This window comes from Arctopsyche grandis, chromosome 4 (assembly GCF_051622035.1).
Source record: "Arctopsyche grandis isolate Sample6627 chromosome 4, ASM5162203v2, whole genome shotgun sequence".
Taxonomy (NCBI): Eukaryota; Metazoa; Arthropoda; class Insecta; order Trichoptera; family Hydropsychidae; genus Arctopsyche; species Arctopsyche grandis.
This window is the reverse complement of record NC_135358.1, coordinates 14834308-14853118: the sequence shown is the minus strand read 5'-3', so window position 1 is coordinate 14853118 and position 18811 is coordinate 14834308. Positions and strand designations below refer to the sequence as shown.

The window sequence follows — 18811 nt, the reverse complement described above, 5'->3', positions numbered from 1 at the left end:
ATCAAATAATTAAATCCATCTCAGAGGTAAAATTTATCGGATAATGTGTGATTATTAATTTTATTTCGACGAAAGAAAAAAAAAACCCTTTGACAAATCACCGACATTTTTTTTGTTAAATATTTCATCGACGGCGAAACACATTGGTGTATCGTGACGACTTATAAGAAACAATAACAAGGTTTTTTTCGCTCGTAATTATAATATTTCTCTGGTTGTAATGCATATCGTCGTAATTCAAAACATCAACGATGATCTAATTTTAGCTCAATCTCGCTCGTTAGCTTAATTTTGATATTTAATTTCAATTTTTTTATTTAATTTTTATTTCGATATTTTGTACGCTACTGGTTTTATCCTGCTAGTTAAAACGTTGGACCAAAATCGTCGTTGGTTTGGTCCATACGCAGCATAACGCGTGTGCAACTGGGAAGAGTCTTTGCCCACTAGAAATTAAACTAGAGTTAGAAAAAAAAGAACCGTGCACTGAAAACCGTTTTTGCCTTCGATAGTGCTCTTACTCACTAATAACTGATAATAAATAATATGTACAATATTATACGAATATTAATTTTCTTTCAATCGATCAGGGACGTCATTTGGGATAGGGTTGCCAGATAATAATTTGATAAAGGAGGGCAGATAGGTCTAAAAAGGAAGATTTTCTGTAAAAAAGGAGGACATTCAGAAATTAAACGAATTTTTTATATTACTTTACTTTATTTTAATCATATTTAGCTGATCTGCCAATTTTGGAAAGAAGTTCTTGGTTTTTTAACAAATAATTATAAAAATCTTCACATGTCATGTTTTTAAAGTTGTATTGAGTAAGGATTAAAGATTTAACTGACTGCACACTTAGTCTATTCCTCTCTTTGCTCCACTGAGTATTAATCAGTGTGCGCTTATACAAAAATAAAACTCGCAGATCTTGAGCAGTTCTGAGAAACATTCAATGTTTTTAACATTTTTGAAGTAGATTGTCCACTGCTCGTGCAACTTCAAATCATAATATGCTTCATCTTCATCTGATTTTGATTTAAGAAATGAAATCAAGTTACAAAATTGATCGTGTAGCTTAACATCGTCAATCTCTACACCTCTGATGCTCAAGAACTCAATGCATGAAACTAAATCATCATGCCCTGCCCCCTTTTTCGCCTCCCGCCAGTCCCGCCCAATGTTTAGCAAAAAGGAGGACTTACAGTAGGTAAGGGAGGACGGGAGGACAAAAAATGGAAAAGAAGGACAGTAAGCAATATTGCGCCGTATCGTCATGGCCTCTAATGTATAAGTATGCCGATTTTGCCTTGCACTCGGCCAAATTGCTGTAAACGTGACGTGACCGCGACGTCTAGTGCTGTTAAGTATGTGAAGCCGTGCAGTGCTGTTAAGTATGAACAGACCTTTAAGGGAACTAAATACAATTTTTTAATTCCAAAATGACGGAAATATATGCTCCCAGTAGAGAATTGACCGAACTATGCTGCTGGCTAGTAGTGAACAAGGAGCATCGAGACTCTTACTTATTTACTTAAATTCCGGATGTAACATGAGCTATTGTCATTTCTGTAATAAAGAGCGAGAGGCGAACGGCAATGGCAAGAAAAGAGTGGATTTAGTGCAAGTGGATGAGGTTGCACGCCTGCATCGCGTTTGGCGTTCGCCGCTTGTCGCTGACGCTCGTGCCGGTCTCACTCTTCGATCGCTATTCGCCCGCTCCCCGCTCCCCTCGCTCGCCCTTTCGCCGAGTTGCGTCTGCTGACGACGAGCTGACCAGCTGACCAGTTGACCAGCTGACCAGCTGACCAGCTGACGAGCCATGAACCGTCGACGTGCGCACGATGAAGACGAAACCTATGGTAAGTACGGCCAGAAGCTGTCAAAGAAGCCCCATCCTGAACACATTTCGTTCTCACTGCGATTCTTTTTTTCATTTTATTCTATAGAACTTTACGACAATTCATTTTACCTATCCGAATATTATCATATCTGTCAAATCATAATCGGAAAATTTCAAGCATGGGCTTTGACAAGTCGGCCAGATTTTCCTTCTGATAATTGTCTAGCATCCCTGATGAATCAACAAAATAGCCTATACATATTGAACATTTTATATTTTACAACGTCGTCATACAAAAGCTTAATTACTTTCCCGAGACTGATGAAATGTCAGATTATATAGAAATGTACGGGAGGATGGAAATATCGGTTAAGCCCGAGATACGGGAGTGCTACTTGTCAGTGGCTCCACTCCGACACTTAGGCCTATTGCGCACTGTCATCCGTCGACCGGTCGTAATTTTTTATTTTTATTTTAATAAGGTGTACTGAATATGATTGCTTAAAATTCTAAATATTGGATAGGTAGATGTCGACTAAGCCGTTTTCTTCTGCATTGGCAATACTGACGACACTCACAAATAACAGCCACTGACAAACAGTGGTCCCATATCTTGGGCTTAACCGACATATCGTATCATTTACAAATTGCATCTCATTCGCTATAAATCTTACCTGGGTCACTAATTTCATCGCCTTTTTTATCTAGATTCACTTAATTTTGTTAAAAACCTATTGGATATTTAGTTTAATTTGTATATGTTACTGTCTAAAAAAATATGGTTTTGTAAATTCCTAATGAAAAAACATATACTGAAAAGCATGGTAAAAAATGATGATAGCATTTTTTACTAAAGTGAGGGTCTCAAATTTCAAATGCGTCTGAGGACCCCATTTACTTAATCCACCACCACTGCTTGTAATATATTCACCTAATATATTCTTATTCGAATACAATTCAACTAGTAAATTATAACTGCACAAGCGCAAATACACTTTCAACAATGTGCGCCAGTTGTAATATAACAGTTGAGTTTTGACAACTCTGATGTTTTTACGGTTGCTTTAGAATTCAATAATGCGTTAATATTTGCTACCTATGTATTACGAATAAAGGTAATGAGTACCGTATTACGATAATGGTAGTCAGTACCAGATTAGACGAGTACCGTATTACGATAATGGTAGTCAGTACCAGATTAGACGATATATATTCCAAGTAAAAATATATTACAACTGGGAGATACACTTCTACTGTAACGTATGTATATATGTGAGCCTTATGCAATAGTCTTTGTTAAAATAAAAACAAAATAGGAAATTCACTTTATGTATATCAATAGTTGTATTCAATTATATTTCAATCAATGATGTGTCCATGCAATATTAATATCATTTGATAAATAATTTTTTTTTTTTTTTTATAGATCGTCTTCATAGGAAGAGACGCAAAGTATCTGAAAATCAAGAAATAGAAGATCGCCTCGAATCGCTCATACACAGAGTCGGTGAGAAGAGTACTTCTAGTTTGGAATCGAATCTCGAAGGTTTAGCTAGTGTGCTAGAAGCTGATCTCAGCACTTTCAGAGTTAAGATATTGAGAATATTGACAGAATGCGCGATACGGATGCCAGAAAAATGCACCATTTACGCCACTTTGGTTGGATTATTGAACGCCAAAAATTTCAACTTTGGCGGTGAATTCGTTGATTACATCGTAAAGACGTTCAAAGAAAATCTCAAAAGTTGCAAATGGGATATTGCTCGATATTCATTGCGTTTCATTGCCGACTTGGTCAACTGTCACGTGTTGGCCGCGTCGTCTTTGTTAACGCTGTTGGAAAACTTGGTTGACGTTTCCAACGAAGATAGCGTGCCGCAAGTCAGAAAAGACTGGTATGTCTTTGCCGTTCTTTGCACCCTTCCATGGGTCGGTCGAGAGTTGTATGAGAAAAAGGAAGCCCAATTGGAGCACCTTCTCGTCAGTATTGAAGTGTTCTTGAATAAGCGGAGCAAAAAACACCACAACGCTCTGAGGGTGTGGTCTGTGGACGCGCCTCATCCTCAAGAGGAATATCTCGATTGTCTTTGGGCCCAAATAAAAAAGCTCAAGTCGGACAATTGGGCAGAGAAACATATTCCTCGGCCTTATTTAGCATTCGACTCGGTTCTGTGCGAGGCTTTACAACACAACTTACCGACTATAATTCCGCCTCCACATCAAGACAGCTTTGTATATCCTATGCCATGGGTTGTTTTTAGAATGTTCGATTATACCGATTGTCCTGAAGGGCCAGTTTTACCCGGAGCCCATTCCATTGAACGCTTTTTAATTGAAGAACATTTGCATTCGATTGTGGAAATGTATCACATGGAGAGAAAGGAGTGCGCAGCTCATTTGTTATATTTTCCTTTCAAGTCGAAAATTCCTCTTGATTATTGCATTGTGGAGATGATATTTGCCGAGCTTTTCCACATGCCGGTGCCTCGATATTTGGAAGTATGTTATGGTTCTATTCTTATCGAACTCTGCAAGTTGCAACCTTCTACTATGCCTCAAGTATTGGCACAGGCGACTGAAATACTTTTCATGAGAATAGATTCTATGAATACGTCCTGTTTTGATAGGTATTTACATACATAGTTACATATTTAATTTATTATGATTGAATTGAGTGCTGATTTATTTATTTTTACTGCAGATTTGTGAACTGGTTTTCCTACCATTTGAGTAACTTCCAATTTAGATGGTCGTGGGAAGACTGGGATTCATGCTTGCAATTGAATCCTGAGCATCCTAGACCAAAGTTTATCAGAGAAACTCTGCTGAAATCTTTGAGGTAATTTTTTAATTTCAATTTGTTTAAATTTCATATGAACTACGAAATATTTATTTATGCACTCTTATTTTTTTGTAGATTGTCTTATCATCAAAGAATTAAAGAGATGATGCCGGAATCATATGCTGCACTGATACCTGAAAAACCTGAGCCAAAATACAAATACACAATGGAGGGAGCAGGTAATTTTAATACATATAAATTTCATGATTTTATTTTTCGATAAACATATGCTATCCTTTTACACTTATATTACATATCTTCTATGGTACATGTCCCATTCCATATGACTAATAATTACATCTGTCCACTTATATTCGTCTTTTTTACAAGGCTCTTCTATGTATACTTCACTTCGCTTATTTATTTACACTGTTTAATATCACTATTAAATAATTACATACATACTCATGTTGTTGTATTCAATGTCACTACATTTACAAATTTTGCATGATTTATTATATGCTCTGTTATGTTATCAAAATTTTGATTTTGTAAATTTTGATCTTGGGACGTTTCTTCGGCTCGATATATTGTAAAGTCGGATTTGCCTGAACTAATTTCTGAAATTGTCGCGATCTTGGCATTTTTTAAATCGAAGTCTTTCAGAAGATCCTTTGCTGTTATTTTATCATCATCTGGCGATTTTTCTTTATTTTTATTTTTATTTTTTGGTGAACGTGTAGAAGAAATGTAAGGTCTAGTTTTGTTTCCTAATTTTAAACTAATCGATGTCACTATACTTTTTTTAGTTAACGGTGTAAACACATCTTCGAATGCGGTATTGCTAGTGTTATAACTGGACGATGTTAAATATGTAGTCTCCTTATTTAAATCATTCATCGTTGATGCGGTGGTTTCATTATCATCGTTATTGTCAGTGGGAATTAACATTGTGCTTTCAGTCTGACTATCTTCAAAGGCTGTTGTCTTTTCAAATATTTCACTCACAAATATATTTGTTGAATTGTTATCCATCAGACTTTCATTCAATTCAGTCGCATTCATAACTTTTCCAATAATTTCTTCATCATTATCAGTAACGAAAGTTGTGATCGGTTTTGTTGTATCTTCTTGTAAGTGAATTGTGGTTTGGATATTGTTCGTATTCGCAACACTATCCTCTTCATTATCAACATTTTTAATCGAAGTTGTTTCTTTTGTAGTAGTTTCCCTTTGGTGTATGTTTACTCTGGGCTTAGATTTTCTGATAGTCCAGTTACTTGTTTTTCGTTGATATTTTGCTCGAGGATTCCGTGGTACGAAATTCGTCCTGTTCCGAACTGCAATATGCCTGTCACCATTTACAACATTTTGTGTGTTTGTTGAAATTTCATGTTTACTTGTGTCTTCCGGTTTGAAGTTATTTTCTAATGATGGTTGCGTCACAGGAGTAGTTGTGTATGGCAATGTTGTTCCAGATGCTTTATCTGGGGGTGGCAGTTGTGCGTTTATTAATTCACTAAAATTTTTTTGTAATTTGACTCTTCTTATTAGTGGTTTTCTAGTTGGCCTCTCGATCCTTTTTCGTTCCATTGCTCTCGTTGAATGGTTTTCATGTTCTTTAGTATTGGATGCTGTATTGGAATGTCTGGTTACTGATCTTCTTGTGGTGAAACTTTCATCGGGCAGTACAATTAGAATTTTTTCTGTTGTTGTTGTCTCCGCATGAATTTCTTGCTCATTTGTAGAACTGTTCTCGATTTGGGATTGTGTATTTTCAGTGAAACGCGAGGTTTCTACACTTTCGTATGGAGTGCTCTCGGAAACGGTACCCATAGTATATTTAAATGTTTCCAATTCGATTGGAAGTTGTGTGGATGAAAATTGTAGTATTTCATTTGTATTCTGATTTTGTGTAGATTGTAAATACGTTGTGTCAATCTGAGATTCGGTTATGTATGACAAAGGAGTACTCGTAGTCGGTGGATAGAGGGGATCTGTTTCAGAAAATCTTATTTTTATTTCTTCTGGACTCGGTCTGAATGGCTTAGTTGGCCTTACTCTATTCATCTTGCTGCTCAATAACGTCATTTGCAGGGTAGTTGGTCTAGCTGTCATGGTTAAATAGTTTGAATTTGTTGTAAACTTGGTACTTTGTGTAATATTTCCACGTTCTCTTGGCTCTAATTCCGGTATAAAAATTGCTACTGTTGCTGGATTTGGATATATATTTGAAGTGATTGGACTTAAATTGCTACCATTTGATTCATATACATTTGTTTGCGGAGGCGTAGCTTGACTCTGTATATTTGTAGGAATTTTTATGATTTTTGGCACAAAGTTTTTATCCAATTTTGAAGAATGGGTTTCGTGATTATGCTTATTTTCACTTGGAAACTTTAGTATTGGTATTCCTTTGTCGTCCAAATAATAATGATGGTGTAAATGCGTTATTGTTGGTAATTTTTGGTTTTTTTCGTAACTTTGAATCTGTTCAGTGTCTGTTTCTGTATATACTTTGTCATTACTTTCGTATTTTTTATTTCCACGATTCTTTACATTCTGTTGAATAAAATCATTGTTACCAAAGTAAGCTTGTTGCGACTTGTGGTTTTGTTCCAAATATATTTCACCGGTATTCAAAGGAGGATTTAAAATTTTCTCATAGCTATCGGGAAAGTGAATCTTGTGATTTGATTTCGGTTGATGTCGGTGATCAATATTTCTGTGTACCCAGTACGTCCGTTCTGTGCGCGTGTCGCTTGCTTTGTGAGGGTTACTTAATTGATGTGGAGTTCCAACATGTTCATCGCTATAAATGAACGGTTTTTGACTCTCGTATGTTACATAGTGTTTTTTGTTATATTCTTCCGTTTCTGCCGATGATTTATCCACCACTGGAATATACTTTTTCCTCTCGTATCTCTCCGGTCTAGTAGTCGGTTTGTCTATTTCGGAAATTGTAAAGGTTTGTGATGGTGAATTGTAATTCAAATTACTACTGCTTCCTAATTTAGCTGCCGCTATCGAAAACATCAGTTCATATCTAAACGGCGATTCATTATCGTTGTAGTTTCTATGTCTTATTCTTCTAACTGTCCACAGAGCTCTTATATTTTTGTTTGCACAGTTTGAGCCTCGGCAAACCCTCCCAAGAGTCTTTTCAGCTTGTAATTCATTCGATCTCGCACTGTATAAATGACATTCTATACAATCCCTCACATCTTCGTCTTCGACGAACAAAAGCCCTTCTCGACTTTCGATAAGTTTACCTCTGGAAATTATTGCTATATCTCCGAAAATAGGACCCCGCTCTTTGCTGTTCGCCCTAAATGGCGCTCTTCTTATATTCTGCCACTGGTTTATGTCGTCTTCTTCTTGCGTTTCAGTGTTGTGGGTATAACCACCGGTTTTCGTTAATAGTTGGTCTATCTTTTCACGGACTAGTGTCAAATACACACTGTGACGCAAAGCTTCTTCCCATGGAAGTTGGGGTGCTGGGTATTCGTTGGCACTGCGACCGTCCCTGAATGTCCCACCGTACTGTTGGACTTCATGCTCAGGTGTGATGTAACTGATGCGCCAGTCTTCTTCCAAGTGAGGCCTCGAGCTACTGTACCGCGTGATGGCCTGGCACGTATCAATTGATATCTGAAAAATGAAAAACGCATTGTTCAAATTCAACAATGAACTTTTTGATGTCGTTGGTTTGATCGGTTTTGTTATTGTTTCTTGGTTGATTGACTCGACGGCAAATAATGGTCGTGAGATTATTATTATTATACATCGCACGAATATTCATAAATTGAATGGGCATTATATCAGAAGGTGTTTCCCGGCATTTTGCGAAATAATTATTTATTATTATTAAGTTTGCTGCTCGCGTTGCACAATTTCCAACCTTGGCTCGTTTTCTATGCAAAAGCGAAAGCGCTCGCCCATTAACGAGCTTCCTATCGTGTGATCTAAATTAATACCATGTCGAAACGCATGTTACCGCTCCATAATGGCTTGTCCTCCCTTATGTCTGAAACGCTTCAGCACACGATACTGTCATCATCGCTTTATGGCACTTTTTATGATGAATCGTCTCAACACTAAACATTTTACACAAGACATCGTATACTTACGAAAAGTCTACTATAAAAATGCACTATAGCAAAAGTCAATGTATTCATATAAGATTCAACTGGATGTATTAAAAATACTGCTATAGATTCACTAGAATATCAAGAAAAACGGCAAACATTTTCTTTCTCCAAAGGCGCAAAGGTTAGGAAATGTATGGCGACACTAGCGCTACATATATATTTATGTTACAGTTGAAGTGTATCTTCCAGTTGTAATGTATTTTGACTAATTGGAATATATTCCATCTAACCTGGTATCAACTACCATTACAGTTGAAGTGTATTTTCAGTTATAATATATTTTGACTACTTGGAATATATTTCGTCTAATCCACGTAAGTTGATTCATATGGCGAATTACATTCCAACTGGTCAAAATATATCACAACTGAAAATACAGTTCAACTATAAGTTGGTGCCAGGTAAGATGGAGAGGTTAGGTTTTCTTGAAAACGTCACATTTTTGTTTTGAACACATTCATAGAGTTATCGTAATACGGTACTCATTCATTACCTTTATTAGTAATATCCAGCAAATATTTAATTCTAAAGCATTCGTAAAAACATCAGAATTGTCAAAACTCAACTGTTATATTACGACTGGCGCACATTGTTGAAAGTGTATTTGCGCTTGTACTACTTTAATTGTATTCGAATATGAATGGCCGTAAAACGCCAGTTGGAATATATTTCAACTGAAAATACATACACTTCAACTGTAACATATATATTTATTCTTGAAACCTGACCGAAACAAACAAAAGACCGACCCATATAAACAAATTAAGTTATATTACGTTACATGGTGGAATAACTGATACAACTTTTTACTTGGCGTGAATTTCCAGTTTTTAACAGGAACCATTAATAATATATAAAATATATGTACATTGTATGTACGTTAAAGTAATGCATGTTCTTTTAAATGTGTGAAAAATGGTTAAAAATACTTACTAGCATAAATATGACGAATTTAAACATAGCAATCGATTGTTCCATTTTCACGATTTGATCACTTTTTTGTTTTCATAACATTTTTCTCGTTTGCTCATAGTATATGATTGTCCAAGACTAATACTGTCATCACGTTCGATATTGGCTGTTTTTACTGTTTACTATATTAGTAAACAAGTCGTTACTAATATTTGAATGTTGTCTACTCCCGAATACGAACCGAGAACGAATGCGTTGACGAGCAGTTTTTCCTTAGCATTTCCCCGCGCGAGCTTTACTTTCAGTTTCGATGCAAATGTACCCCATTCACGCTCATATGTGGTTTATTCTAATACATCTTATCGCCAAACAAATTTCGGACATTCAGGAATTTAATCTAACTATCCAAGTGAAGCTAATAAAAACTTTTGTATTCTTATCTACATACATATGTGGGTGTCTTAGGGCGCAGATACACAGTGGCACGCGGCACGTGGTTTTTTTTAGGATAGTTTTGAACATGCAAAAAAAACAGTAGCACGCCTAACCTATACTATCGTGATCCTTGGCAAAACTCGCCCGCTGAGGTGATTTCGGTGATACTTTATCCTTGTATTGACATAGGTTTGACAGTAATTGATATCAGTGATTCGCGAAAAGCCACTGCAGTGCATATTTGGGGGACCAGCGTTTTTTTTTTTTTTTGTATAATATATCAGAAAAAATAGTCTAGAGACAATACGGTTTGTGGAGCAGTGTGTTAATCTTGTGTGTATCTTTATCTTCCTGCTAAAACTCACGAAGAAAATGATTACACACACCCAATTCATCACACCTTTAAATTAATTTTGGGAGAGTTTGATGAATTATTTCAACATGTACGCTACCGCTTTTATACCTTGCAGTACCATATCCATCATTTTAAAATTGTCAAATTGGCGATTACGTGTCAACCACATTTACGAGTCACTCGTCCAAGCTACTAGGTCCGACAATTTTATTGGGAGTTAACTAGTTCCAAAAATTGGGCCAAAAAAAAGATCCTTTCTCACCCAAAGATAACTATGATAATTACCTGAAGAACAAGAGATCGGCGAATTTAATTCGATATATTTGATGTGTGAACTGTATGTATGTGTGTATTAATATTTTTGTATCAAGGGACAATTGAGAAAAATAAGAGTAAGTGTATAAATCTTCATGAAAGTAACATTTATTTGGTAACCGACATTGCTGAAATTTTACTGATCATGGTGAACTTGAGGATCAAGTACATAAAAGTGGAAATGGTCGCGTTGCCATGGCTATTTAGGGCGGTTTCAGACTAGCGTTTTATACGCGCGTATAATCTCGTTTTTTGAAGTGCATGTAGGCGCGTATAGGCGCATCGTTTTTCATACGCGCAACTCGTACGAGCGTAGACGCGCTTATAAGCTCGTATTATCCATGTTGATACTAAATCACCACTACCGGTTCGATCGAAAACGCCGGAATAAGCCCGTGTACGCGCGTCCGGTTTTTTGAAGCGCGCTTGTAAGCGCGTATGCCGAAACGACCGTATACGCGCAGAAAAAAACGCTAGTCTGAAACCGCCCTTAGTGATAAATATATTTTTGTCCCTATGTGTCAACTGCACGTGCCAATAACGGCGGAAATCGGCGGATTTTTTTTTTAAATTCTCAACCGCGTAAGTACGAATTCGCGTAAGTCGAGGACTTACTGTATCAATTTATTAATTTTGACTGCCCCAGCACTCCTTAGGACGCGCCGCCCCGCCCCTGCTTACTCATATCGTGTTAATACGGTATTAGGAGGGACTGTTTGACCAAATTCTAACCCATTTTCATCGATTTCATGTATGCATACAAGAAATCATAGTTTTGGAAAAGTGAACCTCTCAGTTTCACCATTGAAAATATTTACACAAACACGTAATGTACATGGGGTACACACGATAGCGAGCGTGGGAAATGTCCATTTTCACAATAGTAGCACGCACCACGAAGCATCCACCATTGTATGGTGTCACAGCCGTATCCAACTGGTAGCATCCTGATTGCCCGTTGCGGAAGAGATCCTCGAAGATAGTGACCACTTTCTACTACCCACTGCTGATATTTAACATTTGCGCAACGCTACACTTCGGTCTCACTGCCTATTGTCCATTTGTACACATTTCAGTACTTCGGTATGGCACGCGACCCTACTACACTCATTATTCTGTTTTATAACGTACATATTCCATCTAGATCGAAGTGCCGCCTCAATTATCACATACCGCTAATTAATCGCATAAACAAAGGTTCCGAGGTCGCTTTCGACACTCGTCTTTTATGTTTGAAAACGACCTCGATTTGCGAACCGAAAATGCAAACGAAGACACTTTAAGGCTGGGTGTCTTCTTCGACGGTGATCATCGAACCGATTCGCGTTTGCGAAATTGCCACGATTTAGTGACACCCCTTTTGTTCCGAGCACGTGAGCAGCAAACGCGCGAAACGAACGTCGCCATTGTTTCGCGTTCTGAACGGACCGAATTTCACGCTGAGTGATAGTATCAATGATGATGCTCAAATGTGTCTCCGGGAGGACATGTCGTCTAACAATGGAGTGTTTAACTCGATGTGATCGTTTGTGAAATATACACTGTTTGATTTGTGTCGCTTAGACATGCTTCTGCTCTCGACGGTTGCAAGATATCTCTGGTTTAGGGAGTGCACTTCCGCTTTACCGGTAAATCTCCCCAATTTCTTTATCGGTAATTGTCGGAAACTATTTTGTCACAGATTAAGTAAATGCACACTCATTTATTTAATTAAAAATGGCATGATATTCAATTGGGGTAATATTTTTGGCACGGCTGTAAAATAAATTACAAAAAAAATGTCAAAACGACATTTAAGAGGGCTGTACACCCGAAACCTCAATTTTGTTGCCGTTCCTTTCTTCGATATATGTATATATTGAATGAATGCGACAATATATATATATATTGAGTGAATGCGACAGTTGCACTTCGACCAGATAATACGTATTTTAAATCGACAAAATCGAGGTTTCGTATTCTCCAATTTTCTCCTCCGAAAATGGACCAATTTTAAAAAAAATTTCATCATCGGAATGAGAAAGATATTTTCTATGCAACTGTGCGCGTACTTTTTTTTAAATCGACCATTAAATAAGCACGCTGGACTCTTTTCGTGGGTGTAAAAAAGAGGCTATTTTATAGATGGTCTTATTAATGTGCGCGCGCAGAATACGGGAGGAAAAGCCTGTTCCTCTTGTTCCTGTTGTATCCTGCTCGTGCAAATTAAGTGAGTATGTACCGTTTACCATGCACCCTTTTTTTGATCTTTCGACTTAAGATCTTTCGATTTTCACATTCGATCCCGTGCACCCATGTATATATGTACATATAATAAAAACAATGACAACAATAATTTCAGACATGTGGTGCCCTTTTTAATAAATTTACATTTATTATTTTTGATGGCTAATAATAATAGTAATTCAAATAATAACTATCAGTCATTTTGACAATTCTAAAAAAAAAATGCATATCATTTTTGGGAAAACCAAACTTTATTCATTTAATTCTGGGCAATAAATCAACCAAACTTTTTGTCCATTAACCCTTTGCCCGCGTCACCAAATTTAGCGAACATGCCCTGTACGCGGCTGCTTTTTTACGGATTTTGCTATCGCGTTTTCGACTATAAATATAGATTGTAATATTTTTTTAATTATTTTAGCCTATATTGAATTTTTTTTGACTACTGGCATCTATTGAATTTGGTAAAGTATACATTTAGTAATATTTTCAACCAAGTTATAAAATTTTAACACAATAGACGGCTCTTATACAGGTTGGAACTTCCAAGACATCTATGCGTGTCTCACGCGCTGAGGGCATGTTCGCTAAGACATGTATAGTAGTCGTACGCGGTGGAAAGGTTAAGCAATTGTAAATGTGACTGTTGTATCAAGGAATGTTATGTTATAATATACATAATATTCTTCATATTCATGCATAAAAGCTTTGCAATTGATAGTTGTCAACCTATTTCTACATCATTTGGTTCATTAGTATAGGATGAGATAGGATATTGTAGTTGTCCTCTATAATTTTGTTTGTCTGATATTTTATTTTACATTATTGCTAAAAGTAATCACTCGGAGGTATGTAAAACAAAAAATCGTTTCAGTGTGTAGTAATTTTCAAACGAAATATGGTTGCCATCCACTCCAGACGGTGGGAAATTGGTAATGTGAAAGTAAAGTGACTGGATTGAACCGAGTGAAAACAAAGGTGAAATGAGGGAAATATAAAATCACACCAAAATGGACAATTGTGGAATTCGTCTACCGTGAACATCTATTGTATTTCGATTGTTTCTCGTTCGGTGTTGTTCCGTTATTGTTTTCGAGATTTTAACGCTTTTATTCATTGTTCTTCGGATGGTTGCTCATATGTCTTAACCAATAATATCACATAACCAACAGTAACTGACTTAATCATATTACCTAAAATAATATCGTACATTGTTTGTTTTTTTGCAGCATCTTTGCCAGGTACGCGCGCGGCACATTTACTCGTGGGAGCGGTTCGTCAACGTTGCTCTTCTGAAGAAGTACTAAATGTTTTACGGGAATTGCCCAATCCCCGTGCCGAAATCGACGGAGATCAACCATCTACTGATACTCCATACAATCCGCTCAAGATTGACGTGTTCGTGCAAACTCTACTAAATCTCGGTTCTAAAAGTTTCTCGCATAGCTTTTCAGCTATCTCTAAATTTCATTACGTATTCAAGGTTCGATTGTTGCAATATTTTTCAAATATAATTTATTCTAATAGAAAATATAATATTAAACTATTAAAAATCATAGATTTTGGCTGAATCTGAAGAAGCTCAAATATGCATATTACGTAATATGTTCGAATTGTGGGGCACCCATCAACAAATGATGGTTGTATTAGTTGATAAAATGTTGAAAACTCAAATAGTTGAATGCTCGGCTGTAGCAACATGGATCTTCTCCAAAGAAATGACTGGGGAGTTTACCAAGTTGTATATTTGGGAAGTACTTCATCTTACAATCAAGAAAATGAACAAACATGTTGGCAAATTGAGTGAGTATTTATTAAGATTGATGTATTTGAATATATTTATATATACAAAAATTCTAAATATTCAATTTCTCATAGACACGGAACTATTGGATGCTCGTGAAAAATTAGCTAGAGCAGAGTCTTCTAGCAGTGAGTCTGATGATGATTCAAGTCAACATGGCGATAACAAAAGGAAAAAAGTCGATTCAGACAAACCCACCGAAGAAGTATGAATTAGAGATTTTATTTTGTCTGTTATATTGTTTTAAAAATAGTTTTTTGAATGTACAACTTATATTCCAGATGGTTGAAAGAATGGAAGAGCGGTTAGAAGGTGCCCACGTGGATCAGAAACGACTGTTTTTAATTATTTTCCAAAGATTTATAATGATATTGTCGGAGCATTTAGTACGCTGTGATACTGATGGACTTGATTATGGCTCTTACTGGTATAAATGGACAATTGGAAGACTACAGCAAGTGTTTCTAACAGTAAGTTTAATTATTAAATTGTGTTATTCAAGGAGATTTCCAATTTAACGTTTTCTTATTATATTTTAGCATCATGAACAAGTGCAGAAGTACAGCAGCACATTGGAGACTCTGTTGTTTACTCAAGATTTGGATCCTCATATTTTGGACGTTTTCCATCAATTTGTATCGTTGAGATCGTAAAATGTATTGGTGTTTTGAATTATTTTCATGTTTTTGAATTTCTTCGATTGAAATAAGTCAACTGACATATACAAAAAATGTTTATATGTAAAATGCCAGTCACCAGTTTTCTTTTTCTTTCTAAATTTGACTTTATATTATAACATTATTCACGTTTTAATTCAGCTTTTGAATAGTTGACCTAGTAAGAATCACACTTTATGTCCCATGTAAGTTGATTATAGTATTGCAGATGTTTATAATTCGCTCGAATTGCATATGTAAATAGTATAATATATACATTTGAAAATATGTATAATCATTCTATTTTAATAAACTTTTATATTTTATTCCGTTTTATTTTATAAAGGCGCACTTTTGTATTGTGTCAATCTTCACTATAGAAATTATTTCAGTTTTACTATCTGTGAAATCACGTATAAAAAAAAATGCTCGATTACTGTGCACTTGCAGGAAATTAAATTTGGCAGTAGTAATAATGATTAAAATTAATCATAAATCAATGTAAAAATATTGATGCCTTATTTATTAATGATAAAAATGTTCAAGAATTATTCGATATATTATATAACAACATTGGACAAGAATGAAATAAACATCAGTATTATTTAGAATGTTTTTCAATAATTTTCATGATATCCCCAACATCGTCTTTAGAACCCAAAAATATTGGCGCTCGTTGATGTATGTTCTCCGGCATTATGTCTAAGATAGGAATTTTGCCATTTGTGGCCATTCCACCGGCTTGTGACACCAAATAAGCCATGGGGATGCATTCGTAAAGCAATCGTAGCTGAAATTTAAACAAATTCCAATATGAATCAAGATGAAATTTAAAGTAATCTATGAAATAACAGGTATGCATGTCACCTTTCCCTTGGGAGAGGCACTTGTGGCTGGATACATGAATATTCCTCCGTATTTTATTGTTCTGTGGACGTCAGCTACCATAGATCCAACATAACGAGCACCGTAAGGTTTACCTGCATTCGGATCTTTTTTCAACCGAACATATTCTGTTATAGCTGGATCCCAAAGATGAGAATAACCTATATAATATAAAACATTGATTAATATTTCAAACCCAATTTAATCTATATTCAGATGTTTTATTTAAAAAATTATTCGATTATTTACCTTCATTGATTGAATATATTTTTCCGCGTTGGGGTATCGTCATATTTGGATCAGTCAGTATAAATTCGCCGATAGACGGATCATACATGAATCCATTGACTCCTTTGCCTAATGATAAAACCATCATTGTGGCTGAACCATATAATGCATACCCAGCAGCAACAAGTTCTTTACCAGGTTTCAATACATCAGATGACTGTGGTGTACCATTAGAAGTTTTTCTGCGATTTAATAACATTATTAAAATATGTCAATGAAAATTTAAACTAATTTATTAAAATACCTGCCACTTACTTCCAAATACCGAATATTGATCCGATTGATACCAAACAGTCAATATTGGAAGAGCCATCTAATGGATCAAAACATACGATATATTTTCCCTGCTTTTCAGTTTCGACCTGCAATTTAAAATAAAAATACTTTGTAATATATCGGATTGTTTTCATTTTGTATGTTTGTAGTAAGTCGTTGATGATTCACCTCAATCACGTTATCATTTTCTTCAGATACTAATAAGCATGTCGTAAAAGACGATTTCAACATGTTAATAAACAACTCATTAGATAGGATATCTAATTTTTTTACTTCCTCTCCCTGGATATTAGTTTCACCAGAAATTCCATGACTGAAAAGATAAAAGTCGTTAGTAACAGTGTAATTTTCTTATCTGACATTCAAATATGATGACCTTATTTGAGCTACGTCCAAATATTGTAAAAATCATTTCCATGTGTGATGTACAATACGCACGCTCATTTTATCAGGTATAATAAAGTAAAACTAAATCCAGCAAATTTGTATTGCTGTAAATTTCAATACACTTCCGTGTATACATATACATATATAATAAAAAAAAAACCAGTATTTCAAGAATGGTATGATATCCTTTCTCTTTGAAAAAAGTCACATTTTCATTTTGCATTGTAAGCATACATACATAGATACAATAATTTATTAAATACACATTTAAATAGTTGAAACGTTTTCAATAAAAGTCTGCATGCATGATTAATATCTTAATCTCTGATAAAGCTATTTTTAGATAAAATTACAATAATGTATGGAATCTGCCTCAATAATACGAAATATGAATTTTTTCATGAACGAACATAGGTACAATAAAATATTATGTACATATTGAACTAACAGTTTAGCAATGCCAGCCTTTCTGACTGCAGTTTGTATGGCTTTGACGGCTGTCTGGATGGAGCTGAGGAGTTGACTGAGGTCTCCGGTGGCTCCTGGGACCTGTCTTTGACTCGCCAACACGAATCTCGTCAACGTCATGCAGTTCGAATCAAAAAGTTGGCCGCTTTGACTCATTTTGAAGCGGACGAGCAGACGACCAGACGACCAGATCAATCAAAACCCACCAGTCAACTGACATTGAAATTTGCCCAGTGGGAAAATTCGTGTTTGGCAGCGATTGTCAACCATATTGATACGTATACTGCTGTATACGATGTTAGTAACGAAGCAGATTAAGGGCGAAAACACTCTTGAGTGGGATGTGGGACGTGTTTTTTTTAGACACTTAAAAACATGCAAAAAAAACGCAGCACCCCTAACCTATATACGTGGTACACAGACCCAAAAATCACCCCCTGGAGTGTTTTCAGTGATATTTTAGCCTTGCTTGACAGCGATCGATAACGATAAATCCCATTGTGGCGGCTCGCTATACGACATGGTCGAGTTTGGTTACCTTCCTGCGAGTGGGGACCAACTCGGCTGGGTTCGGAGAGCGGCTACTCACTCTGCCTTTAGCTGTCATAAATAAGACACGTGCATCAACATGCCAGTCGTCTCATTCGTTCATCCCCCATACCATTTTGAAGAAATGTAGGAGAAACTTGTCGGTTGCATATGGATATGCATACACGTGCGACCTCCCAAGCATATGCATTCTGCACGTGCAAGTACACCCGATTTCAGTTTGGGGAACACCAGGGTTTTAGAATAGCCGGTACGCGCCGGTATGGCGCCCCGCCACCTTTTATCGGCACCGGTACGCGACCCGGCAAAAAAATTTCAAAAATCAAAATATCATAGTATAAAACTTTAATTTTTTCGAAGTTTTACCACTTTTTCAATATATTTCGCCCAAGCTCAATGAAAAGGGCGCTGTCATGCATAAAAATGCTGTCAGGGTCAAGGATACCACCAGGCTTTATGTGAGGCACCAGATGTGTCTT

General features: G+C 36.2%; 2 protein-coding genes across 2 annotated transcripts; one reads left to right on the top strand and one right to left on the bottom strand.

Moving 5' to 3' along the window:
* Nucleotides 1–1614: 1614 nt before the first annotated feature.
* Cbp80 (Nuclear cap-binding protein subunit 1) lies at nt 1615–16088 on the top strand. Its single transcript, XM_077430239.1, has 9 exons — nt 1615–1862; nt 3270–4470; nt 4545–4682; nt 4761–4864; nt 14249–14502; nt 14579–14822; nt 14898–15028; nt 15105–15293; nt 15363–16088. The coding sequence occupies exons 1-9, from the start codon at nt 1823–1825 to the stop codon at nt 15474–15476; spliced, it is 2415 nt and encodes an 804-aa protein (XP_077286365.1). The 5' UTR covers nt 1615–1822; the 3' UTR covers nt 15477–16088.
* Nucleotides 15597–18390, bottom strand: fbp (fructose-1,6-bisphosphatase). The gene is made up of 6 exons (XM_077430241.1): nt 17764–18390; nt 17097–17241; nt 16908–17014; nt 16614–16834; nt 16347–16525; nt 15597–16269 (listed from the first exon to the last, which is right to left on the bottom strand). Exons 1-6 carry the CDS (start codon nt 17937–17939, stop codon nt 16081–16083), a joined length of 1017 nt encoding a protein of 338 aa, XP_077286367.1. The 5' UTR covers nt 17940–18390; the 3' UTR covers nt 15597–16080.
* Nucleotides 18391–18811: the final 421 nt, after the last annotated feature.